The sequence below is a fragment of the Coregonus clupeaformis genome, chromosome 23 (assembly GCF_020615455.1).
Source record: "Coregonus clupeaformis isolate EN_2021a chromosome 23, ASM2061545v1, whole genome shotgun sequence".
In the NCBI taxonomy this organism is placed as follows: Eukaryota; Metazoa; Chordata; class Actinopteri; order Salmoniformes; family Salmonidae; genus Coregonus; species Coregonus clupeaformis.
Window position 1 is genome coordinate 47,251,310 of NC_059214.1, and position 27,911 is coordinate 47,279,220.

Genomic DNA, 27,911 nt, shown 5'->3' on the forward strand with positions numbered 1-27,911 from the left:
TCTATGTGTTCATCTGCATTTTCCAGAGAAACCTTACCTGCCGTACTCTCTTCTTTGAGCTTCCTACACGGAAGATGCCAACCGTCTGTAGACCTAAATTACATGGAGAAATAGAAGGGCAAATCTGCTGTGACACCAACAGGGAAAACGTGTCCATAAACTCAAGTCACGATAAAAAAAATCCTCTGCAAATCATATCCTCCATTGACTTCAGTGACTGACTTATGTGAAAGTCTGTGTTGTCGGTGCTTATCTCAACTGTGAATCGGACCCAAATATGCGTAAGACTGTAAAAATGTACGACTTTTTTGAAGAATGACGGCAGTACTGTCTCCGTACCATATTTCTCCAGGTGCAGGCAGCAGTTCTCCACTACCCTGGGAACCTGTCTGTAGATGGGGTTGAGGCTGAGCTTCTTGTCCCTCTGCTTCTGCTTGTTGCTGGGCGTCTCGGCTGGTAGGGACAGCTGCAGGGCCTCCAGCAGGCGAGACTGATTGTCATCCAGGTCAGTGATGCAATCCACAGACACTCCTCCCTGCCAGATACACAGACACAGGGTTGAGTGAGTACAGTACAGCAATATGGAGAAGTGATGGATAGCATATGGCAACTAGCATAGCATCGAGTGCATGGCATGGAATGATGGATTATATACACAATGCATTCGGAAGGTATTCAGACCCCTTTCACTTTTTCCACATTTTGTTACGTTACAGCCTTATTTTAAAATGGATAAAATTGTTTTTTTCCTCCCCTCAGGAATTTACCCACAATATCAAAGCAAAAAACAGGCTTTTGGAAATGTATTACAAATAAAATAAAAAAAATGAAATATTACATTTACATAAGTATTCAGACCCTATAATCAGTCCTTTGATGAAGTGCCTTCGGCAAAACATGCAAACATTTCTAAAAACCTGTTTTCGCTTTTGTCATTACGGGATATTGTGTGTAGATTGATGAGGAAAATGTTTATGTAACACATTTTTAGAAATAAGGCTGCAACGTAACAAAAGGTGGAAAAAAAGGGAAGGGGTCTGAATACTTTCCCGAACGCACCCTAAGTGGATGGCATACATTGAAATGAAGTGGGAGCCTGGCCAGCAGTATTTCTACCTCTGCCCATCAAGTGATATGAACAAGCTGGTGTGGATATTACAGAATATATTCAGACTCATCCTATAGGCTTGTTAGAACAGCCACCTACCCTCCTGCGGGTGTGTGGCGCTGCCTCGGGCATGTTGGGCGAGGGCAACTCGCTGGCCGTCTCAGAGGTGGAGCTGAGAGACGAGTTGCTGCTGGACAGCTCCTTGTCTTTGGTGCCCTTCCGGGAGGTGAGGTGTAGCAGGGAGGACACAAGGTCACTGGGGTCACGGTGCTCCTCGCGCTGGGGCTCCTGACGCTGCTTGTGGGCGCGATCATTAGAGATCACCTGCGACAGCAGTATGCCGAAGGCCTGGGGCGTTGACTCTATGGTGGATTGGGACGGACAAGGAGGCAAAAGGGGAGGAGCCAGAGTTAATATTCATATATTCAGCATTAAATTAAATGGTCAATCCATAGCCTTGCTTCAAAGTACGAAGTACTGTGCAGTGAAGCATGGATGGCTATAAACCATGCTTCCTTTTTTTGTTGTTGCTGCCTTTTAATTTCCCGTAGGCCCTCTAATTGAAAACTCTTATCTATATAAAAACTTCTCTAAAAAGGTCCTTGGGGAAATGCAATGTTTAACCTAAACAGTATCTGCACCACGTATACACTATCCCCAGTCAGGGGATTTGTCTCTTTAAACAAGGATAGAAAATGAAAAGAGAGCAGGGGTGGGATAGGCTGGGATGACTGAGGTTAGGCTGGGATGACTGAGGTTAGGCTGGGATGACTGAGGTTAGGCTGGGATGACTGAGGTTAGTCTGGGATGACTGAGGTCAGTCTGGGATGACAGACACCTCTCAAGATTGTTTATGTTCTTTCCTTCACCGCCCAGGCGACAGAGAGAACTCACATTCCTGTGAACATTGTTGCAGAGGGCTGGGCAGCAGTTGGCAGTGCAGTTCAGTTCAGTGGAGGCTGCTGAGGGGAGAACGGCTCATAATAATGGCCGGGACGGCGCAAATGGAATGGAATCAATCACCTGGAAACCATGTGTTTGGTGTATTTGATACCATTCCACTGATTCCGTTCCAGTCATTACCACGAGCCTGTCCTCCCTAATTAAGGTGCCACCAACCTCCTGTTGTGGAGTTGTTGAAGCAGCCCCGGCCCTTTCAGGAGGAGGCTTCTACTGTATATTTCCCCCGTCAGAGCTCGGCGGGTAGAAACAGCTGAGAACGCCTGCTCCAGGGAGCTCCACATAGCTCCAGTGAAACGGATCAAAGAGTCAACGGATGGCCAGGCCAGTGTGTGAGAAAACAGAACCCAGCTGGACATGAACAAAGGTCTACAGGACTCAGTGTCTATCCCACAGCCTCCAACTAAAAAGAGACATGTTTATCTACACTGAAAAATTTACATCAATATTATCACTGACTGCATGTAAGACACTTTTCTCAATATGGTGTAGTGATGGAGAGAATTTGAGAATCCCCCAATATTGTCATTGTATGGTATGGCAAAGTGTAACCGTCTCACCTTTTATATATACTTTCCGAGGCAGTGGAGGCTGCTGAGGGGAGAACGGCTCATAATAATGGCTGGAACGGCGCAAATGGAATGGCATCAAACACCTGGAAACCATGTGTTTGATACCATTCCACCCCATTCCGCTCCAGCCATTACCATGAAGCCCGTCCGCCCCATTTAAGGTGCCGTCAACCTCCTGTGTTCCGAGGGTATCTTGAGACTAGAGCTGCACAATTAAAAATCGAATTCACATCCAAATCGCACTTTTGACATGTGCAATATCCATGTCGCAAGAGAGCCATGTCACATGCAATATTTTGAAACGCCACTCAGCCGCGTGTAATGTCTGTTTCTATAGTTTACTCGTTTGTTGTCCCTCTACCTCTCTTCTCTAGCGGCTGCTTCCCACACACACCAAGCCCCCGCCACTCAAGCAGTACAGTTCCTCCCCGCTGTTAGATCCACTACACATTTGCATGCTATTCTGTTAGGTCAAACGCAGTCAACACATTGTTTCAAAAACAACGATCCTGCTTTCCACTTTGCTTCTTAATATAAAATCATTCTATTTCTATGATTCCAACAGTTCGGCCAAGTGTTTTCATCTATATCGCAAGTCAAATTGCAAAAGCAATATTTGGTTAAAAAATAAAATAAAGATTGCAATGAAATGTTTTGCCCATTTCGTGCAGCCCTACTTGGGTCATATTACTACATAAAATGAACATAGATAATTCATGTAACTAAGTTCCACAGTACCTTTGTCTTTACTCTTCTCTTTGGCCAGTGAATCCAACTTCCTCCTGAGGGACTTCTTACGCTTTTGACCATCTAAGAAAATAACACAGATTTTACACTTAATAACATTCTACCACATTGTACTACATTCTACCACATTGTACTACATTCTACCATACTTGTAACATGTAACTTCATGACTCAATATTGCATTTCCATACACCAATGTTCTCATCAAAATCTGAAAGAGAGGCCTCAAAATATCCTTATAACAAACCCAAGCATAAATCCTGTAATATTTAAAAATTGTGCAATGTGAATCCTAATCGTAGTTTTCAATAGCACCATTAAAGTCATATGTGACTTTCCACACAAAAACATGACTGGCTATACTGTGTCCTGTCTTTCCTAACTCAATCCATATGTAGACAGGGTGGTTTTAAAGTCTGCTACTATTTCAGACGACATTCAATGTGTTTTTCCTACAGTTGACTGTTTACTTTTCACGCTAGTATTTTCTAAAGGTTTCATGCTGGAGTTATTGCGAGGGATTTTTGACGGCAGTGCACGTCTATAGGGTGTCTGTCCCATGTTAGCCTGAGATAGTTAAGCCAGGAGCACATGAGGAAATGTGATCCAAGACAGAGCCTGGCTGACCAGAAACAGACCATGAGGTGAAGACAGACAACCTCACACCACGGCAAGACAGTTGAAAAAAATACCTCCTCTAGCTACATACCTTTAAGTTACTATCTTCTATACACAGTTAAAACATGGTGTTACAAATTGCCATCCATGCAAACGCTAAATACACAGAATAACCTAGAAATGATATATTACATTCTGTTTTGGTGTCAATATCTGTTGTGTAACATTCAGACTTGTTGTGACAAGAATGTTTTCCAAGTAGCTTTGCTCGTTGAATGGGAGGTTGAATGGAGAGAGAGAGATCAGGAGATAGTGGATGTTAGATGGCCTCCAAGCCTGAATGGTAGAGTACCTTTGGGGATGGTGATCTGGCAGCCCAGGTTGTAGTCCTGCAGCAGCCTGCTGAAGGCTACTTCCTGCAGGCGGACTCTCTCCAGCTCTGAGAGGCTCTGGAGGGGCACCGGCTTCAGGCGAACGCTCCGTCCTGACATGCTGTTCCACGTGAAGTCACCCTGTGGTGAGGAGACAGGACACACACGTCAGAGAGGGACGCACACGCGTGTGCACACACACCAGAGACATCTATCAGTACTGTTACCGTGGAGGTAACTGACACGTCATGCATTTGTAAAGCAACAGATATTTCTGCCTGACCTGACAGCTGAAAGACTCAAGCATCTGACATTTCCCATAACTAAAAAGAGGAGATCCTCCAGAGAGTCAAGAAGACAGTTGGTTTGTGTGTTCAGCTCTTGCTCAGTTTCTATTGTACATCAAATTATTTAAGTAACGTTCAAATTCTGCTTTCTTTCTTTCAACTCTGGAAGCGTAAGTATGAACCAGAGTTCATGTGAATGATCTACTCTCCCTGACGACGGATGGCTCTTTTTCCCCCAACAAGGGGAATTTCTGGAAGAGAATGTAAAAACGGAGTCATGCCAACCACTCTAAAAGCAGAAGAGTTAGATGATGTGATGTTCTCAATCCAAGGAAACAGACTCATGTACTTTCCACAAACTGAACAAACCTTTACAAGTGAGACACAAGAGGCAAAACTAGAATTGTAAACACATTATCTCCAGACCTCCTAAATGAGAAGCTTGTAGGTAGCAACATAGGCATAACAGTGTAAAGAGACTATATTTCATTAGCCCGTTCTGTTAAGTGGAACCCATTTACTCAGCCATTACCAAATACGTCGCTCTCCCGTCATCTCCCCTGGTCTATAATGAGGTCACAGTCCATGGTTTCAACAGGCCATCAATAAAAAAGCCCAGTTGTTGTAATTTCCTCTCTGACTGGAGAAGTTGGTGAATAACACAGCTGGATGGGCTGAAAGTCCCGCTGTGAGAGAGCTTGTCAGAGCACCATCCATGCTTAGGAATGTCAAGACATTGAGCCCTGTGTTTTCAAGCCTCATTACTGCTTCTCCCAGCTCTGGTTGGAGAGGTATGTGCTGCTGACCTACTGTAGGACAACTCTCTCTGTCTAATGTTGAGGCGGTGTTCAGTGTAAATACATTCATTTTCATCCGTACAGTATCCAAGAGCTATGACATGGTGAGAGTTCAATACTCATCCGGTCACCATCATGCATCGAAGTCATTCCACACAATACAATCTGACTAACATTTCAGGCTTGAGGAAACAAACAGGCTTAGTTTTATACTGCAAATCCAAGACTAACAAAATGAACAGTTAATGATCTTTTATGAAAAAGGACTCTGCTGAGTTAGTTAATAGGGATGAACCCCTGTTGTGATCTACCAGTCTAACTCAAGAGCTGAAAACCCTGACCTCGGAGCATCTCTTTAATAAATCCAGCCATCAGATTTAGACTTCCTTTGATCTCATCTCAGCCATGCGCCAAATAGGCTTACAGGCTCATTATCAGGCTTTCGTCTTCACTACTGTACGGTAGTTTACTCTCTCTTGTTGGGGAAAGAAATATCTTTACTTCACCAAGTCTAACTACTTAACTGAGTTAATATCAAGCATCTGACACTGAACCACGGACCGACATGTAAATCGAACAGCTCTGCTCAGGCGTGCTCCACCTCTATGGCATTGTCTAACAATCAGAGGTTCTGGGGAGAGTACAAATATAACAGAACAGAATAACAAACTAATTAATTCTGGCGAGGAAATCAACAAACAGGCATAGTTGGGAGATCTAACAGGAGATCTAAGGGAGATCTATCTATTCTACCAGTATCAACCAGTTTCTCAGGCTTGATGGCCTCCTGACATTACAGTGTTTACCTCAGTGAGCTCATTGTGATGGTTCCTCCCTTTGTAGGGTGTTGAATCATCGAGTCATTTTCCCCAGTCCTACCCTCCGTCGGCTACACAGGTGACTGATCCTGTGTAGCCCTTCCTTCCCTCATCAACAAACAAAAGATTGGCTCTGTTGCGATTCTCTCCATGTTCTGTCCACTGGAGCCAAGATCTCTGCTGTAGCCAGAGAATGTGTTTAATCTCCCTTCTCTGTATGCCAACCAATAAAGGCCAAACACACACACACACACCCGTTTGGTGTTAATTATCCACAGCTGGGAGGCATCAACACCCAGTAATATATCACAGCACGTTATCACAACGTGGGATTGATCACAGAGTAAATGGGACTATAAGTCTGACCAAACAATCCGGTTCATCAGCATTACATCTCATCGTGTGAATACACGTGATATATTGTGAAGATTGTCGAACAGTTTTGCTGATATGAGAAAGTGGTGGAGAAAGGAAAATATATATATATTCTATTCTGTTCAGTTCTATTATTTTAACAAATGAAACTCAGATGTAAAGCTCAAAGTTAATAAAGCTACTGCCTCATACTGCTTATAGGTCCTTACTAGTTCATGTGATAATGGTTGAGGCTTGAGCAGGTGTCAGTCCAGGGTTGGGATACAGTGAGAAAGTGAAATAAAGCAGTCTGTAAAACCCTTTCCAAGATTCCAGCGGTTCTTTTTTAATATGTCTGGTAGGTAACTTGGCAACCACTTAATGGTTTACTTTCCCCCTTGCAGTTTTACATATATTTACATAACAGGCTGTAGCATCTGTCCACAACATGGCAGTGTATTTGTTTACAACCCACTCTGATTAAGATGAAAAGAGAAGTGAGCAGTGGAGGCTGCTGAGGGGAGGACGGCTCATAATAATGGCTGGAACGGAGCAAATGGAATGGCATCAAACACCTGGGAACCATGTGTTTGATGTATTTGATACCATTCCACTGATTCCGCTCCAGGCGTTACCACGAGCCCGTCCTCCCCGATAAAGGTGCCACCAACCTCCTGTGATGGCAAGACATCACCCCTAACTGAAACCACGTTTGACCCCATTCCATTTATTCCATTCCAGCCATTACAATGAGCCCGTCCTCCTATAGCTCCTCCCACCAGCCTCTTCTGCAGTACATGCCATGGTCCCACCGTCTATAAGGGCACGGTCCTCACATTGAAAACTACAGACATGTGGACTAGACTCTCACTTTATCCCACCACTCATAAAGCATCTCTCGTTTAAATGTTTAGTGTGAAAGCGGTCTTGGATAAGGTTGCAAAGGCAGGGTATATAACTGGAAACTTTCTAAGATTACCAGTAAACTACCAAAATGTTAGTATCTTTCAAGTATTTTATGTAATCTATCACAAGACATCTAGTGGCCCTTTTGGGTACTTCAGATTACGACAGGTGTCTCTAATTATCTCTGGCCCTCTCTCTGGCCTTATCACATGTAACATATATCAAATAATTAAATATGATGATAAATTAAATAATATAAACCATCCACTAAGTGAATACCATTGGTATTTAACATGAGGGTTTCAGCAATACATATCCTATATATACAGTGGGGGAAAAAAGTATTTAGTCAGCCACCAATTGTGCAAGTTCTCCCAACTATGACAGACAAAATGAGAAAAAAAAATCCAGAAAATCACATTGTAGAATATATAATGAATTTATTTGCAAATTATGGTGGAAAATAAGTATTTGGTCAATAACAAAAGTTTCTCAATACTTTGTTATATACCATTTGTTGGCAATGACACAGGTCAAACGTCTTCTGTTAAGTCTTCACAAGATTTTCACACACTGTTGCTGGTATTTTGGCCCATTCCTCCATGCAGATCTCCTCTAGAGCAGTGATGTTTTGGGGCTGTCGCTGGGCAACACGGACTTTCAACTCCCTACAAAGATTTTCTATGGGGTTGAGATCTGGAGACTGGCTAGGCCACTCCAGGACCTTGAAATGCTTCTTACGAAGGCACTCCTTCATTGCCCGGGCGGTGTGTTTGGGATCATTGTCATGCTGAAAGACCCAGCCACGTTTCATCTTCAATGCCCTTGCTGATGGAAGGAGGTTTTCACTCAAAATCTCACGATACATGGCCCCATTCATTCTTTCCTTTACACGGATCAGTCGTCCTGGTCCCTTTGCAGAAAAACAGCCCCAAAGCATGATGTTTCCACACACATGCTTCACAGTAGGTATGGTGTTCTTTGGATGCAACTCAGCATTCTTTGTCCTCCAAACACGACGAGTTTAGTTTTTACCAAAAAGTTATATTTTGGTTTCATCTGACCATATGACATTCTCCCAATCCTCTTCTGGATCATCCAAATGCACTCTAGCAAACTTCAGACGGGCATGGGCATGTACTGGCTTAAGCAGGGGGACACGTCTGGCACTGCAGGATTTGAGTCCCTGGCGGCGTAGTGTGTTACTGATGGTAGGCTTTGTTACTTTGGTCCCAGCTCTCTGCAGGTCATTCACTAGGTCCCCCCGTGTGGTTCTGGGATTTTTGCTCACCGTTCTTGTGATCATTTTGACCCCACGAGGTGAGATCTTGCGTGGAGCCCCAGATCGAGGGAGATTATCAGTGGTCTTGTATGTCTTCCATTTCCTAATAATTGCTCCCACAGTTGATTTCTTCAAACCAAGCTGCTTACCTATTGCAGATTCAGTCTTCCCAGCCTGGTGCAGGTCTACAATTTTGTTTCTGGTGTCCTTTGACAGCTTTTTGGTCTTGGCCATAGTGGAGTTTGGAGTGTGACTGTTTGAGGTTGTGGACAGGTGTCTTTTATACTGATAACAAGTTCAAACAGGTGCCATTAATACAGGTAACGAGTGGAGGACAGAGGAGCCTCTTAAAGAAGAAGTTACAGGTCTGTGAGAGCCAGAAATCTTGCTTGTTTGTAGGTGACCAAATACTTATTTTCCACCATAATTTGCAACTAAATTCATTAAAAATCCTACAATGTGATTTTCTGGAGAGAAAAAAATCTCATTTTGTCTGTCATAGTTGACGTGTACCTATGATGAAAATTACAGGCCTCTCTCATCTTTTTAAGTGGGAGAACTTGCACAATTGGTGGCTGACTAAATACTTTTTTTCCCCACTGTATTTGGGCTGCAATTTCTGAGGCTGGTAACTCTAATGAACTTATCCTCTGCAGCAGAGGTAACTCTGGGTCTTCCATTCCTGTGGCGGTCCTCATGAGAGCCAGTTTCATCATAGCGCTTGATGGTTTTTGCAACTGCACTTGAAGAAACTTTCAAAGTTCTTCACATTTACCGTATTGCCTGACCTTCATGTCTTAAAGTAATGATGGACTGTCATTTCTCTTTGCTTATTTGAGCTGTTTTTGCCATAATATGGACTTGGTCTTTTACCAAATAGGGCTATCTTCTGTATACCCCCCCTACCTTGTCACAACACAACTGATAGGATCAAACTCATTAAGAAGGAAAGAAATTCCACAAATTAACATTTAAGAAGGCACACCTGTTAATTGAAATTCAATTCTACACACAACACCCCATAATGACAAAGCGAAAACAGGTTTTTAGACATTTTTGCTAATTTATTTAAAAATAAAACACTGAAATACCTTATTTACATAAGTATTAAAACCCTTTGCTATGAGATTTGAAATTGAGCTCAGGTGCATCCTGTTTCCATTGATCATCCTTGAGATGTTTCTACAACTTGATTGGGGTACACCTGTGGTAAATTCAATTGATTGGACATGATTTGGAAAGGCACACATCTGTCTATAGAAGGTCCCACAGTTGACAGTGCATGTCAGAGCAAAAACCAAGCCATGAGGTCGAAGGAATTGTCTGTAGAGCTCCGAGGCAGGATTGTGTCGAGGCACAGATCTGTGGAAGGGTACCAAAAATATTCTGCAGCATTGAAGGTCCCCAAGAACACAGTAGCCTCCATCATTCTTAAATGGAAGAAGTTTGGAACCACCAAGACTCTTCCTAGAGCTGGCCGCCCGGCCAAACTGAGCAATCAGGGGAGAAGGGCCTTGGTCAGGGAGGTGACCAAGAACCCGATAGTCACTCTGACAGAGTTCTAGAGTTCCTCTGTAAAGATGGGAGAACCTTCCAGAAGGACAACCATATCTGCAGCACTCCACCAATCAGGCCATTATGGTAGAGTGGCCAGACGGAAGCCACTCCTCAGTAAAAGGTACATGACAGCCCACTTAAAGACTCTCAGACCATGAGAAACAAGATTCTCTTGTCTGATAAAAACCAAGATTAAACTCTTTGGCCTGAATGCCAAGCGTCACGTCTGGAGGAAACCTGGCACCATCCCTACGGTGAAGCATGGTGGTGTTAGCATCATGCTGTGGGGGTGTTTTTCAACGGCAGGGACTGGGAGACTAGAAAGGATCGAGGCAAAGATGAATGGAGCAAAGCACAGAGAGATCCTTGATGAAAAACTGCTCCGGAGTGCTCAGGACCTCAGACTGGGGCGAAGGTTCACCTTCCAACAGGACAACGACCCTAAGCACACAGCCAAGACAACACTGGAGTGGCTTCAGGTTAAGTCTCTGAATGTCCTTGAGTGGCCCAGCCAGAGCCCGGACTTGCATCCGATAGAACATCTCTGGAGACACCTGAAAATAGCTGTGCAGCAACGCTCCCCATCCATCCTGACAGAGCTTGTGAGAATCTGCAGAGAAGAATGGAAGAAACTCCCCAAATACAGGTGTGCCAAGCTTGTAGTGTCATAACCAAGAAGACTTGAGGCTTGTGTGTAGATTGATGAGCAAAAAAAACAATTTAATCGATTTTTGAATAAGCCAAAATGTGGAAAAAGTCAAGGGGTCTGAATACTTTTCTGAAGGCACTGTGTATATATATATATGACTAATTACAACAAGATTTGAGTTCCATGATTATCTGAAGGATTATGATTGTATGTATATAAACAAATGAAGAGCATTCTATGAAATGGATCAGTCACTTTCCCCTGAACAGCTTGAAAGACATCCTGCCAACGTGTCACTCTTACTGTGCATTCTTGCTCACTAAAGGGAGCGCCTGGTTTTGAACAGATTGAATACGTCATTAAATGGGGATGTTGTGAGTCATACTAACCCTGAGTTCAATCTCTTCTTAAACATGGTATGTGAAAACATTACGCAATTCAGTGGTGTTTTCTGTCCAATTACAGGTAAGATGTGCTGCCCTGCCACTAAACCACACCCCAGATGATGGAAGAACCTTACTGTATATAGCCATATGTTATGAGACACATAGCCATAAACCTCTACATGTGTGAGTATGGATGCTAACTCCTGTTACTAACAAGTTCTAATAGTTAATAACATAAAATAGAATGGATTTCCATTCAGTTCGATTAAATAATACTTAAATTCATCATATACTGTAAAACTGTAACAGCTATATATGAAAGAGTTGCCACAATGTGCATTTCCTTCAGTGGTCCATTCCCGATAAAAAAAGAGAAAGCGTTAGCCATCATTCAGTGAAGTACAATGAGCGGAAATGAGCAAGGTAAACACAAAGTGAGACTGACAGCCCAGAATACAGCCATTAACCACACTTGAGCTAGGTATGTTGGGTGATGAATATTCCTCCCTATTCAGGAAGCCGTTGAATGGAACATTTCACGACTCCTGTTCTCCACAAAGGCTTCAAACTGCGGCTTGACTAATTTTAGAAACAAATACCGAAAACAAAGAAAAGCTGATGCTCATTTTCCAAAACCTCTACACAGCATTAATATTATTAACTAACAAAGTGGAAGAGAGACAGCCATCTTCCCAATCTGAACTAAACAGGATTCTGCATGCTGATCAATATTTATGACTGCACCTATTTTCGGGTTGGTTGACTATTCATTGACTTTCTGATATCTGGGAAGTTCACAACCTGCACACGCAGCAACCATTGATCTAGAATGAGGGGAAACACATGATTGGTTATTTCCAATCTGATGAGGAGGTAATAAACTCCGCAAAAAAAGAAACGTCCCTTTTTCAGGACCCTGTCTTTCAAAGATCATTTGTAAAAATTAAAATAACTTCACAGATCTTCTTTGTAAAGGGTTTAAACACTGTTTCCCATGCTTGTTCAATGAACCATAAACAATTAATGAACATGCACCTGTGGAACAGTCGTTAAGACACTAACAGACAGTAGGCAATTAACTCCCGAGTGGCGCAGTGGTCTAAGGCACTGCATCGCAGTGCTAGCTGTGCCACTAGAGATCCTGGTTCGAATCCAGGCTCTGTCGTAGCAGGCCACGACCGGGAGACCCATGGGGTGGCGCACAATTGGCCCAGCGTCGACCAGGGTAGGGGAGGCAGTTGGTAGAGCATGGCGTTTGCAACGCCAGGGTTGTGGGTTCGATTCCCACAGGGGGACATTATGAAAAAAATAATATATATGTATGCACTCACTAACTGTAAGTCGCTCTGGATAAGAGCGTCTGCTAAATGACTAAAATGTAAATGTAATTAAGGTCACAGTTATGAAAACTTAGAACACTAAAGAGGCCTTTCTACTGACTCTGAAAAACACCAAAAGAAAGATGACCAGGGTCCCTGCTCATCTGCGTGAACGTGCCTTAAGCATGCTGCAAGGAGGCATGAGGACTGCAGATGTAGCCAGGGCAATAAATTGCAATGTCCGTACTGTGAGACGCCTAAGACTACTGGGAGACAGGATGGATAGCTGATCGTCCTCGCAGTGGCAGACCACGTGTAACAACACCTGCACAGGATCGGTACATCTGAACATCACACCTGCAGGACAGGTACAGGATGGCAACAACAACTGCCCGAGTTACACCAGGAACGCACAATCCCTCCATCAGTTCTCAGACTGTCCGCAATAGGCTGAGAGAGGCTGGGCTTGTAGGCCTGTTGTAAGGCAGGTCCTCACCAGACATCACTGGCAACAACGTCTCCTATGGGCACAAACCCACCGTCGCTGGACCAGACAGGACTGGCAAAAAGTGTTCTTCACTGACGAGTCGTGGTTTTGTCTCACCAGGGGTGATGGTCCTCTGTGGCTCAGCTGGTAGAGCACGGCGCTTGTAACGCCAAGGTAGTGGGTTCGATCCCCGGGACCACCCATACACAACAAATGTATGCACGCATGACTGTAAGGCGCTTTGGATAAAAGCGTCTGCTAAATGGCATATTATTATATTATTATGGTCGGATTCGCGTTTATCGTCGAAGGAATGAGCGTTACACGAGGCCTGTACTCTGGAGCTGGATCGATTTGGAGGTGGAGGGTCCGTCATGGTCTGGGGCAGTGTGTCACAGCATCATCGGACTGAGCTTCTTGTCATTTCAGGCAATCTCAATGCTGTACGTTACAGGGAAGACATCCTCCCTCATGTGGTACCCTTCCTGGAGGCTCATCCTGACATGACCCTCCAGCATGACAATGCCACCAGCCATACTGCTTGTTCTGTGCGTGATTTCCTGCAAGACAGGAATGTCAGTGTTCTGCCATGGCCAGTGAAGAGCCTGGATCTCAATCCCATTGAGCACGTCTGGGACTTGTTGGATCGGAGGGTGAGGGCTAGGGCCATTCCCCCCAGAAATATCCGGGAACTTGCAGGTGCCTTGGTGGAAGAGTGGGGTAACATCTCACAGCAAGAACTGGCAAATATGGTGCAGTCAATGAGGAGGAGATGCACTGCAGTACTTAATGCAGCTGGTGGCCACACCAGATACTGACTGTTACTTTTGATTTTGACCCCCCCTTTGTTCAGGGACACATTATTCAATTTCTGTTAGTCCCATGTCTGTGGAACTTGTTCAGTTTATGTCTCAGTTGTTGAATCTTGTTATGTTCATACAAATATTTACACATGTTAAGTTTGCTGAAAATAAACGCAGTTGACAGTGAGAGGACGTTTTTTTTGTTGTTGCTGAGATTAGATAGGGGATTGTAATGACAGCTTCAGTGGCACCAAAGAAACTAAAGGAACCTAGATTCTTGGCATATTCAAAACAATACCTTAAGATTTTCTATAGACATTGTGAACAAAAACAGCCTTCAATGACTACTATTATTGAGCTTTTAGTTTAATAGTGTTTTTGGAATAATGGTGTAAAACAGTTTATCATATTTTATACAGTACTTCCTGCTTTTAAGCAAAAGGTCACATATTATTCAGCTACAATAAGGTGTCATACTTCATACTTCATGAAGCACAAGGTCACATACACATATTTTCAAGGATAATTAATTAAAACCTTTACTTAAAAGTGACCATGGAAGTTGCAGTATGATTTCCATCCTACATTTTCTACATGAATCACTGAGGTCCAATAAGATCAATAAAAAATATGGCTTTAGCGCAATGGGCTAACAGGGTCTTCTTACATTTATTTGTTTAGTTTTTACATTTCAGTCATTTAGCAGACACTCTTATCCAGAGCAACTTACAGGAGCAATAAGGGTTAAGTGCCTTGCTCAAGGGCAAATTGACAGATTTTCACCTAGTTGGCTCAGGGATTCGACCCAGCAACCTTTCGGTTAACTGCTAGGCTACCTACTGCCAAAATCATATTGATAACCCCGGTTCGAAACATCTGCAAACAGAAAAAATCATAAGCTTGGCACAGCTCCAGCCTTCACTGAAAGCACTATAGCAGGGATCATCAACTACACTGAAAAAATATATAAACACAACATTTGTTGGTCCCATGTTTCATGAGCTGAAATAAAAGATCCCAGAAATGTTAAATACGCACAAAAAGCTTATTTCTCTCAAATTTGGCGCACACATTTGTTTACATCTCTGTTAGTGAGCTTTTCTCCTTTGCCATGATAATACATCCACCTGACAGGTCTGGCATATCAAGAAGCTGATTAAACAGCATGATCCTTACACAGGTGCACTTTGTGCTGGGGACAGTAAAAGGCCACTCTTAAATGTGCAGTTTTGTTACTCAACACAATGGCACAGATGTCTCAAGTTTTGAGGGAGCGTGCAATTGGCATGCTGACTGCAGGAATGTCCACCAGAGCTGTTGCCAGAGAATGTATTGTTCATTTCTCTACCATAAGCCGCCTCCAACATCGTTTTAGAGAATTTGGCAGTACGTCCAACCGGCCTTACAACCGCAGACCACGTTTAGCCACGCCAGCCCAGGACCGCCACATCCGGCTTCATCACCTGCGGGATCGTCTGAGACCAGCCACCCGGACAGCTGATTAAACTGAGGAGTATTTATGTTCATTCTGATTTGCTGGGTCTGGCTCCCCAGTGGGTGGGCCTGGCTCCCAAGTGGGTGGGCCTGGCTCTCAAGTGGGCCCACCCATGGCTGGACCCCTGCCCAGTCCCACCCATGGCTGGACCCCTGCCCAGTCATGTGAAATCCATAGATTAGTCCCTAATGAATTTATTTCAATTGACTGATATCCTTATGAGCTGTAACTCAGTAAAATCGCTGAAATTGTTGCATGTTGCGTTTATATTTTTGCTCAATATAGATTCAGCCGTGGGCCGATTCTTTTCTTGAGCAGGTGGTCAGGGGGCCGGAACATAATTACAAATAATTTGTAGATAGAAAATTGACTGCAAGAAGCCCAAACAGATATAATATTTCACTACAACATAATAATTTCAAACCTTGCTTACATTTGTATACGATCACATATACACTATATACACAAAAGTATGTGGACACCCCTTCAAATTAGTGGATTCGGCTATTTCAGACAGTTGTATAAAATCAAGCACACCGCCATGCAATCTCCATAGACAAACATTGGCAGTACAATGGCCTTACCGAAGAGCTCAGTGACTTTCAATGTGGCACCGTCACAGGATGTCACCTTTCCAACAAATCATTTTGAGAAATGTCTGCCCTGCAAGAGCTGCCCCGGTCAACTGTAATTGCTGTTATTGTGAAGTGGAAAGGTCTAGCAGCAACAACGGTTCAGATGTGAAGTGGTAGGCTACACAAGCTCAGAGAACGGGACCGCCGAGTGCTGAAGCGTGTAAAAATTGTTTGTCCTCGGTTGCAATACTCACTACCAAGTTCCAAACTGCCTCTGGGAGCAACGTCAGCAAAATAACTGTTCATCGGGAGCGTCATGAAATGGGTTTCCATGGCCACAAGCCTATGATCACCATGTGCAATGCCAAGTGTCGGCTGGAGTGATGAGAAGCTCACCGCCATTGGACTCTGGAGCAGTGGAAATGCGTTCTTTGGAGTGATGAATCACGCTTCATCATCTGGCAGTCCGACAGACAAATCTGGGTTTGGCGGATGACAGGAGAACGCTACCTGCTCCAATGCATAGTGCCAACTGTAAAGTTTGGTGGTGGAGGATTAATGGTCTGGGACTGTTTTTCATGGTTAGGGCTAGGCCCCTTAGTTCCAGTGAAGGGAGATCTTAACACTACAGCATACAGTGAATCACATTCTAGATGATTCTGTGCTTCCAACAGTTTTGGGAAGGCCCTTTCCTGTTTCAGCATGACAATGCCCCCGTGCACAAACCGAGGTCCATACAGAAATGGTTTGTCGAGATTGGTGTGGAAGAACTTCAACCCCTCAACCCCATCGAACACCTTTGGGATGAATTGGAACACCGACTGCGAGCCAGGCCTCATCGCCCAACATCAGTGCCCGACCTCACTAATGCTCTTGTGGCTGAATGGAAGCAAGTCCCCGCAGCAATGTTCCAACATTTAGTGGACATCCTTCCCAGAAGAGTGTAGGCTGTTATAGCAGCAAAGGGGGGACCAACTCCATATTAATGCCCATGATTTTGGAATGAGATGTTCAACGAGCATGTATTCACATACTTTTGGTCATGTAGTATATATCTCTCTGTTATGCGTGGGATTACTTTGGAACAGATTTTTTAAAAAGCTGATTGGAGCTGATTTGCTGGTCTTTTTTACAAACTTTTATGCCCAACAATTAAAAAAATTTAAATAAAAAAACTATTATTTTTTTTGCTCAAACTTTAGGGGCCAAATAAAATCACCCAGATGGGGAACCCTATAGTATGCACTATAGTATAGTTACACTGTTTTAGGGGGTGGCGACACAATCTCAGATATGTTATGTTTTCTAAAACCAAAACAAACCATGTCACTTTACTAGAGTTTCAACTCAGTTTAGCCTTCAGACATACAGACGGCTGATTGTGTCTGAACGGATCAGAAATGCTTTCAGTAGAAAAGCAAGTTATTTTGTCAGGATGTTGTCAGTCAGTCAGTCCCATAATATTTACTAAGAATTCATGCTGGTTCTGACGTCATCATAACCTACAAAGTCTGCTGCAGTCCTTGCACCACTCAGATTCCTAAGTAACACATGATGTAACATGAGACTCACTGGTACAACTCTCTCTCATTTCTATGTCAGTGCATTACGTCCTAACATCATGTTGAAAAGCGAGAAATTGGCTGTGTTTAAGCAATTACGCTCTTAATAGAGTTGCTTAACAAGTTTCACAATGAATAATTGATGCAAGGTGGGTTAAGCATTAATACCAACAGTGGAGATGTAGAACATGTTTTTTAGCAGCAATATAGACGGTGAGGAGGACTCACTCTCCCATTGTGGAATTAAGTTTCCTAGTTCTAGCCTCAGGTAGGTTCCTTATAGGCCAGGTATGGGGTCAAAGTACCTAGACCACTGCCTCTAGACTATCACACCCTGACGCCCAGCCCAATTACAGTTTGTGAAGCTATCCACTGGGCACACACTGGTTGAATCAATGTTGTTTCAACGTCATTTCAATGAAATTAAAGTTGAACCAACGGGGAATAGACGTTGAATTGACGTCTGTGCCCAGTGGGTATACTTATTGGTTCTTAGCCAAATACACAGCTGATATCACATGATAAGAGGTCATGCATGATTTCTTACTAAAATTCCCACATGACTGACTCAGAGATCCACCTAATGAATCTGGGGAACTCCTCGTGGACAAGACAAAGGGAAGCCAACTGCTCTTAAGTGTTCCTATTGGCTACCTGTTACTGTAAATGACTGGGCAGCAATGTACTGCTTATGAGATGTCACTTTAAAGCCACGTGGTAAAATGTGCATGTAGCCTTCCAATAAAGAGTGGAACCCCAACAAAAACAAACAAACGATGGAGCAATGGCGTCCCATTATATTTTAATTGTGATGATTTGTAGGACATAACACTCAGGGAATGATATTCCATGTGAGCAGCATTACTTTTTAACACGATTTGAAGTTATAGGTAATATATAAAAGTCTCAAGAGAAGCAGACATGAGGCATTTCCATTTGCAACTAATATCTCCAAAATTATGTTATAATTAACACCTTTTCAAATCACAACTTTCAATACAAAATTTAGGAAATTCTCAATATCTTGGTTAAACATATCGTACACAAATGTTGGTTAGTTCAAAAAGGCTACAAAGCTGACGCAGTACATGAGAAGACTGGCCAATACTTACAAGGTAAGAGATGCGCCTGTCGAAGGGTAGGAGGTCCCCCATGATCCGAATACATAGACAGCCCGCTACACAGAGCGTTTGTGGAGTTACATTTCAGCAAACTTGATGTAAATGAAAATGTAAGTCGCTACGTCAATGACTACATTGTCGTTTAACTCTCATTTGCGCGTCCCCTTGTCTAGTGAAGCGGAGGTCCTTGAAGAACGAAGCGCAAAGGAAGCCTGACGATAAACGGGGCGAGGCAGTTAGAGGCGCTTTCTCTCCATCAGAAAGTTCAACAACTCAGTTATTAATGACGTGATAACAAACACTGTCAAAATCCTCAGAAAGATTCAGCCATTTGTGTTTTAACGCATATTAAACATGCCATCCTTCACACAATACGTATCTTCCAATCCAAAATGTATCGACTTGTCCTACTGTGATCAAATATATTATAGCCTAGAGGCCATACCTCAACATCATTCAATACCGTATTTACATTCCACTATCAATGTGTTGTCCGTGAAATCTATTTGCGTGAATAATTTGCAATGCAGAACATTTGGCAGAGGAGGTTTTGATGGGAGGAATGTGACTGTGTTGTAATAGAACGTTGTTTATACAGTATGACGTGTCCAGACCAGATGTGAGGCATCAGGACATGCAGATAAATGTAAAGACCTTTGTGATTTAGTAAGTATATGGGTAGCCTACTTAAATGATATGCAAAATGCCAAAGAAAATGCTATGACCCTACTAAACATATATTACTCTGTGCAATATGTTGTAGTTGTATTAACCTGCTTCCCACACTTGAAAATGTAGTCAATCTAAACGAGATCCAGTCTACATGATTACAACATGGTCCTATCCACAAAGTGTAAACAAAGGTCTCTATTGCCCGAGAATGTGGATTGACTCTCCCTTATGGAGAAGAGAAATGGACATGTTTGTTATTACTGTGACATGCTGACATCTTCAGCAGCTTTTATCATCTAAACAGGAACAACTCCTGTTCGAACAAAACAAACAAACTGCAGGTAGAGGCTTAAAAAACTTTGACCATTCTGTTTTTGCACAACAAATCTAAATTATAACCCTAAACTTTCGACCGCATTCTTGGGATTAGCAAGAAGATCGAGTTTCAAGACACGAGGACACAGTACTTCTACAAGGATAATCAAAACTTGAAGTGTTTTTCATTGAATATCAGCTTGTTTGACTCTGGTTGTATTTTACATTGTTTTTCTATAACATATATTATCATATTTATAAATTGGGACATTATTATGATGCAAAGACACAATGTTTTATCTCATTAGAATTAACCGTTTTTCAAGCCAATACTTTTTTTGGGGGCTCAGGGGTTCAAAATAATTTGAAATAAATGTATCATCTGACAAGGAACATAGTTGTTTAAAGCCTATAGATTTGGAAAATTTGACTTTTAATTAGACTTTTAATCAGACTCATGGGATAGCTTTCCTCTGCAAGATAATGGCTCAGTAAAGTTTGATCCAAAATATATCTGATGAAATGGGGTTACAGTTTTAATAAGCTCTTGAGATTGGCATTGCGATCCTCTATTTTGTCAGTGTAGTGTGGAATAATGGAGGCTGCTGAGGAGAGGACGGCTCATAATAATGGCTGGAACGGAGCGAATGGAATGACATCAAACACATGGAAACCATGTGATTGATGTTGTTGATACCTTTACACCGATTCCGCTCCAGCCATTAACAGGAGCCTGTCCTCGCCATTTAAGGTGCCACCAATCTCCTGTGGTTTGGAGGAATACCAAGATGCTTAGCCCATCAGAAACAGCCCTGAAATACGTAACATTCAGAGCAGGTTGTGCTTTGCTAGCACACCGATCCAAATTGCAAAGCCTAACTAATTTGATCGTTTGAAACCATCCAAACAGCGGGATCTTCGTCTTGACTAATTTCTTATGTCATTCTCGTTGGCAACAAAAGTTTAAAAAGTGTACAGAATGCGGTCGGACCGTCAAATAATTGGCATATATATTACTCTTACATAATTTCCACGTGGGCGAGGATATTGGACATTTAATCAAAGCCTATTGGATGACATCTTGTTATTAACCAGGAGAGAATAATTTATAACTGACTTTTTCTGACATAATACACTCTATCGGTCAAAAGTTTTAGAACACCTACTCATTCAAGGGTTTTTCTTTATTTTTTACTATTTTCTACATTGTTGAATAATAGTGAATACATCAAAACTATGAAATAACACATATGGAATCATGTAGTAACCAAAAAAGTGTTAAACAAATCAAAATATATTTTAGATTCTTCAAAGTAGCCACCCTTTGCCTCGATGACAGCTTTGCACACTCTAGGCAGTGTCATAGTTTTGATGTCTTCACTATTATTCTACAATGTAGAAAATAGTAAAAAATAAAGAACAACCCTGGAATGAGTAGGTGTGTCCAAACTTTTGACTGGGACTGTATATATTTACAATATATATATGTATGGGGGATTGGAAATTATGCTGACAATTACATTGATGGAAGCCACAGTCTATTTGCAATATTAAAGCTGATCTAACCCCTAAAGAAATAAAAATACAAAATGTAAACACCTGGATCTTGCCAAAAGCTGCGACAACTCAAATACAGTTTGCTCCTTCTTCCAGTTGACTAAACACATTTTGATTAATTAATGACATAGTATTCATTCTTACGGTTTTAGCAGGAACTGGTTACGTCTGTTTTTCTACATCAAACCTCAAACTGCCTTATTACCTTATTATCTCCAGTTTTGGTTTTAGCTATTGGTATAATGATATGAGTATAATGATATGAGTATAATGATATTAGTATACTGAATACAACAGGTTGTATTCGGCGCATGTGGCAAATAAAATTTCATTTGATTTGATATGAATATAATGATATGAGTATACTGATATGAGTATCATGATATGAATATACTGATATGAGTATCATGATATTAGCACAATGTTGTACGACACAATAAGAAATTATTTACGAAACACCCTCATATTTCAAACAATTAGCAGTACTTATTCAAGCCTAGATTTGATCTTGACTATTTGTATTTTGCATAGTCGTGGACTGTGAGAGCTAAGCAGGATTTTTGTTTATGAAAGATAGTCTCCAGCCCCCTGCTCCTTCACCAAGCCCTCTAGTCTCCTCTCCTCTCTCTAGAGCTCTTAGGAATGCAGACGGCATTCCGGCCAAACACTGGGAGATAGCTACCCACACTGCAGTCCTCCAGACCCAGACCCACACCTCTCTCTCTCCCAGTCAGCATCATATCACCCTATCCTGACTGCTCTCTCTGGAGGAGTAGGAGACAATAAGGAGTCTGCCATTCAAAGTATTTTTAATGTTACTTTAGTACTTTTGTGTGTAAAGCATGGAGAGTCAGTCTCAACAGCATAGGGATCTCAGTGTAAAGGTAGATATGTGAAATGTACAGATTTCCACTCCAGCTGGGAGTCTAAAATCAGTAGACCTGCATTTCTTTAATAATGATGGACATGCAAAGTAGGCCATCTTACAGTAGTGATGTATGGCTGATACTGTCTGTGGGTTAAGTATGCCCCTGACTCCCAGCACACCAGATAAAGTGCTTTGGACCAAAGGTCAGAAAGAAGAGTCAGTCTGCTATTATTCCTTCCAGCTGCCAGCAAGCAGGAGATGTAGCGCCATCCAAACAGGAAACTGGAGATGTAGCACCAGTCAAACAGGAAGCTGGAGATGTAGCACCATTCAAACAGGAAGCTGGAGATGTAGCACCATTCAAACAGGAAGCAGGAGATGTAGCACCAGTCAAACAGGAAGCTGGAGATGTAGCACCATCCAAACAGGAAGCTGGAGATGTAGCACCAGCCAAACAGGAAGTTGGAGATGTAGCACCATCCAAACAGGAAGCTGGAGATGTAGCACCATTCAAACAGGAAGCAGGAGATGTAGCACCAGTCAAACACGAAGCTGGAGATGTAGCACCAGTCAAACAGGAAGCTGGAGATGTAGCACCATTCAAACAGGAAGCAGGAGATGTAGCACCAGTCAAACAGGAAGCTGGAGATGTAGCACCATCCAAACAGGAAGCTGGAGATGTAGCACCATTCAAACAGGAAGCAGGAGATGTAGCACCAGTCAAACAGGAAGCTGGAGATGTAGCACCATCCAAACAGGAAGCTGGAGATGTAGCACTATCCAAACAGGAAGTTGGAGATGTAGCACCATCCAAACAGGAAGCTGGAGATGTAGCACCATCCAAACAGGAAGCTGGAGATGTAGCACTATCCAAACAGGAAGTTGGAGATGTAGCACCAGTCAAACAGGAAGCTGGAGATGTAGCACCATTCAAACAGGAAGCAGGAGATGTAGCACCATTCAAATAGGAAGCTGGAGATGTAGCACCATCCAAACAGGAAGCTGGAGATGTAGCACCAGTCAAACAGGATGGTGGAGATATAGCACCATTCAAACAGGAAGCAGGAGATGTAGCACCAGTCAAACAGGAAGCTGGAGATGTAGCACCATCCAAACAGGAAGCTGGAGATGTAGCACCATTCAAACAGGAAGCTGGAGATGTAGCACCATCCAAACAGGAAGCTGGAGATGTAGCACCATTCAAACAGGAAGCAGGAGATGTAGCACCAGTCAAACAGGAAGCTGGAGATGTAGCACCATCCAAACAGGAAGTTGGAGATGTAGCACCATCCAAACAGGAAGTTGGAGATGTAGCACCATCCAAACAGGAAGCTGGAGATGTAGCACCATCCAAACAGGAAGCAGGAGATCAGAAGAAAGGCCAAACATTCCCCTCATGCTGTTGAATGATGCCATTATAAAAGCAAAGGTGACATTTGGAGTGTGAAAGGGCTGGTTTCACATGTTGAGCTAAATTTCACGTGAAAAAATCTAACTCATATGTGGCATTGATTTTTCACATATGACAAATGTAACATTTACATTTTAGTCATTCAACAGACGCTCTTATCCAGGGCACGGTTTCCCATAGCGATGGAACTTAGCCTTATGAGTGTTTTAACAAGACGTAACATTTCTCAAAACACCACCAAAGAGACAGGTCGCTAAGTGCGTCGTTGGAGCATGTGTCCATGCAGATAGAATCGAAAGAAATGGAGTGCTGCTCTCGGATCAGCTTTCTTCATTCAAATCTTTCCTTAATATTATAATTATTTAACAATACTGACGACGGACCAACTTCTAGAGGGATATTACCACCTATGGCTGCAAATATTGAGGCGGCTTATTCTAGTGCTTACCCAATACAAATACACTAAATCACCGATTTGGCACATCAGTGAGCACGTATTAGGCTACACGTCATGAGACATGTTACAGACAGTAGATTACAAGTAGAAAAATAGAACTCAATTGATTGAATATGAAATGTATTTCAATATGATTGAAATAGGCCTAGGCTATAGCCTACTGTATATATTTTAATGCAGTCATCTCGGTTTTCATTTGAAGAATATTTTTAATACGTTGCTTGTTTGTATCTTTTGCAAAGACTTTGGCAACTTTGTATTTGTAGTCAACTTTGGAAGTTATCGGCGGTCACAGAGAGACGGATAAACCATGTGATTCTATGTTTAGCGGAGATCTTCTGTGTATAAAGTGACTCTGGAGGGCAAAGAAAGCATCTAACGGCGCAATTAGCTGTTCTAAGAGTGGTCTGACGCAGGCGTTAGATTACGAGCGTTTTCAAGTGCAACGTTAATAACAATGGCTTTGGGAAACAGTTCGTAGTGTGATGAACGCCGAAGTCTGCCCGAACAAGGAGGGGAGGCAGCCTCCGCGGAAGTCGTGACACGTAGATTTGCTCCTACAAAGGTTTGAATGATGAATTTAGCCTTAAGATGCTTTTGGTAAACCAGGGCCTAGAGCGATTTACAGGATCAATTAGGGTTAAGTGCGTTACTCAAGGGCACATCAACAGATGTGGGCTCAGGGATTCGAACCAGCGACCTTTCGGTTATTGGCATATTGCTCTTAACTGCTAGGCTACTTGCCTCTAGGCTACCTTTCACATGTGAAAATCTAACTTTCAGTTTTACATGGAAGAAATATGTGGAATTGCTAGTTCACATGTGGGGGTGAAATAGTGTTATTCCCCTCACATGTTAAAAGGTGGCGCTAACATGTTGCAATAGCAATGTTTCCACATGTGGAATTACAAAATCTGTAATGGCATTCTGTAAAAACGTTACTTAGCCTACCTGAGTTTAATAGTTATTTCTTATTTCTGAGCCATCCACTCCATTATTACTGTAGTCCTCCATGGTGTTGGTTGATATACTGTACGTGTATACTTAGTGCTAACACTAGAGGGAGACATTCGGAGTGTTACTGCAGCAGGCGCAGGCCTCTTCTTCATACTGAGAGGGAAAGGGGGATACCTCATCAGTTGTACAACTGAATGCATTCAACTGAAATGTGTCTTCCGTATTTAAAAAGATGCCCAGTGAAAAGAACAGAGAAGCTATCTCTTCTTATCTTGTTTATCCTGTTTTCCGGTTTGTATGCATGGTTACATTTTCAAAATCTAGAGATAACATGTTTAACTAAACTGTGTTGAGTTTTCTGTTCATTTGGATGTATAAATTAATTGTTTTGAGATTTTTCCATTTTCTTAAGTGTAGCCAAGCTAAGTAGCTAGCTAGCTAGCTCATTTTGTATGCAAGTCAATGAGAACATGGCATTACGGATAATTTTTTATTTCCGTTATAAATGGCTCTTAAATAGTTAAACATTTGACAAACAAGGGCATATGTTGAGTGTACTTACATGTGTTCATATGAACCACGCTAATGATATGTATTTTAGGTAACGTTTTATGACATTTGTATCTAATGGTTTCATGCCAATTGCTAACCACTAACTAGCTTAGTGATTTTTAGCTTCTGTTATTGTTCACTGTCCATTAGTTTTTGTTACATTTAATACACAGGCCTAATAAGGATTTTAATGAATTTGAAAATGTGTGAATGTGTGAATGTGTTTGCTATTGGATTGAATGTGAACAGGTAATTTTCTACAAAGAGCTGTCAAAGTTAATCAATTAATTCAAGTTAACTTTTTGTAATTTTAGTGGACTCATTTTTTTTTACTGTGATTATTTGCATTGTCTGAAAATGTTCAAAATACACTGAAAACATCCCCTATACAGCTAAAAAACAACAATGTGATCTCAAACCAAGTTGACGCTGAGGTACAAGAAAGTGTGCTTCATCAATTTACCAGATTTTCCTCGCCGTTACTTTGGACAAAATCAAGACGTCAACAATTTTCTAATGCTTTTTATATAAAGATCTTAAATTACAGCTCAATTTTTGCAAATTCTAAATTTGCGATTTATTGTGATTAATCACAGCAAATCCTGTGATTAACTCGATTACATTTTTAAATGTTTGTCAGCCCTATATTGAATTGAACTGTCAATATTCTGAGTTTGAGAGAAATTTATAATAAAAGCTACATTGGAAGAGAAACACAGTGTTTCATCCTCTTGGTCTAATGGTCAAGAAATTGGCTTCTCCTGGACTCTAATCCTGCTGGTTACAAAAGCACACATTTGAAACTTAGAACATCACAAGTGAAATGTTGGGAAACCACATGTCTGAGTCATGTGAAAAAAATGTACACGTAAAAACAAATCGATGTGAAATCCATTTGAAAACCTACATCTGAAAACCACGTCTGACTCCATGTGATTTGGTCATACAAGTGTGTTTATGCATGTGTTCAAAATCAACATGTATCTTTTTCTACTGTGTTTTTTTCGTGTGATTTCTTAATGTGTTTTTTTTTTTGTGAGGGTGGAGATTGATTTAACACATGGGCTGTAATTTTGTCAGTTGTTTCCAGACAGACCTTCAGCATGATACTTCTAGGTTATTCTGACCTGAGTATGTAAGACAGACAACCGTAGTAGACAGTCAACTGTCCACTATATACTAGTTGTTATGTGTCTGTGACTAAACTAAACTAAACTAAATTGAAAATATTTAGCCATTTTAAAAGTAAGAATGATTTTGTTTTCAAGGATGTGTGTTCTGGCAACCAATATTCATTGGACAACTCTTCTTCCAATGACACTTCATTTAATGTAACATTTAATCAATTGTAATTTAGTTGAGACAAATGTTATACTATTAAAAACACAACATGTACAGTCGTGGTCAATAGTTTTGAGAATGACACAAGTATTGGTCTTCACAAAGTTTGCTGCTTCAGTGTTTTTAGATATTTTTGTCAGATGTTACTATGGTATACTGAAGTATAATTACATGCATTCCATAAGTGTCAAAGGCTTTTATTGACAGTTACATTAAGTTTATGCAAAGAGTCAATATTTGCAGTGTTGACCCTTCTTTTTCAAGACCTCTGCAATCCGCCCTGGCATGCTGTCAATTAACTTCTGGGCCACATCCTGACTTTGGCAGCCCATTCTTGCATAATCAATGCTTGGAGTTCGTCAGAATTTGTGGGTTTTTGTTTGTCTACCCGCCTCTTGAGGATTGACCACAAGTGTGTGAGTGTGTGAATGAGTGACCTGTTGTACTCACTAACTGTAAGTCGCTCTGGATAAGATCGTCTGCTAAATGACTAAAATGTAAAATGTAAATGTAAGTTCTCAATGGGATTAAGGTCTGGGGAGTTTCCTGGACATGGACCCAAAATTCCGATGCTTTGTTCCCCAAGCCACTTAGTTATCACTTTTGCCTTATGGCAAGGTGCTCCATCATGCTGGAAAAGGCATTGTTCGTCACCAAACTGTTCTTGGATGGTTGGGAGAAGTTGCTCTCGGAGGATGTGTTGGTACCATTCTTTATTCATGGCTGTGTTCTTAGGCAAAATTGTGAGTGAGCCCACTCCCTTGGCTGAGAAGCAACCCCACACATGAATGGTCTCAGGATGCTTTACTGTTGGCATGACACAGGACTGATGGTAGCGCTCACCTTGTCTTCTCCGGACAAGCTTTTTTCCGGATGCCCCAAACAATCGGAAAGGGGATTCATCAGAGAAAATGACTTTACCCCAGTCCTCAGCAGTCCAATCCCTGTACGTTTTGCAGAATATCAGTCTGTCCCTGATGTTTTTCCTGGAGAGAAGTGGCTTCCTC

The 27,911-nt window shown here is 42.0% G+C and overlaps 1 protein-coding gene across 1 annotated transcript in view; it reads right to left on the minus strand.

Moving 5' to 3' along the window:
• The window catches only part of LOC121536463 (rho GTPase-activating protein 6), a 34,513-nt gene extending 15,530 nt beyond the window's left edge, over positions 1-18,983 (minus strand). Inside the window, exons 1-6 of the mRNA XM_041843751.2 lie at positions 18,766-18,983; positions 4,358-4,517; positions 3,379-3,450; positions 1,208-1,470; positions 340-535; positions 38-93 (exon numbers count right to left, since the gene is read on the minus strand). Coding sequence (XP_041699685.2) covers positions 38-93; positions 340-535; positions 1,208-1,470; positions 3,379-3,450; positions 4,358-4,517; positions 18,766-18,807 — 789 coding nt within the window. The 5' untranslated portion in view covers positions 18,808-18,983. The remainder of the gene's footprint in view (positions 1-37; positions 94-339; positions 536-1,207; positions 1,471-3,378; positions 3,451-4,357; positions 4,518-18,765) is intronic.
• Positions 18,984-27,911: the final 8,928 nt, after the last annotated feature.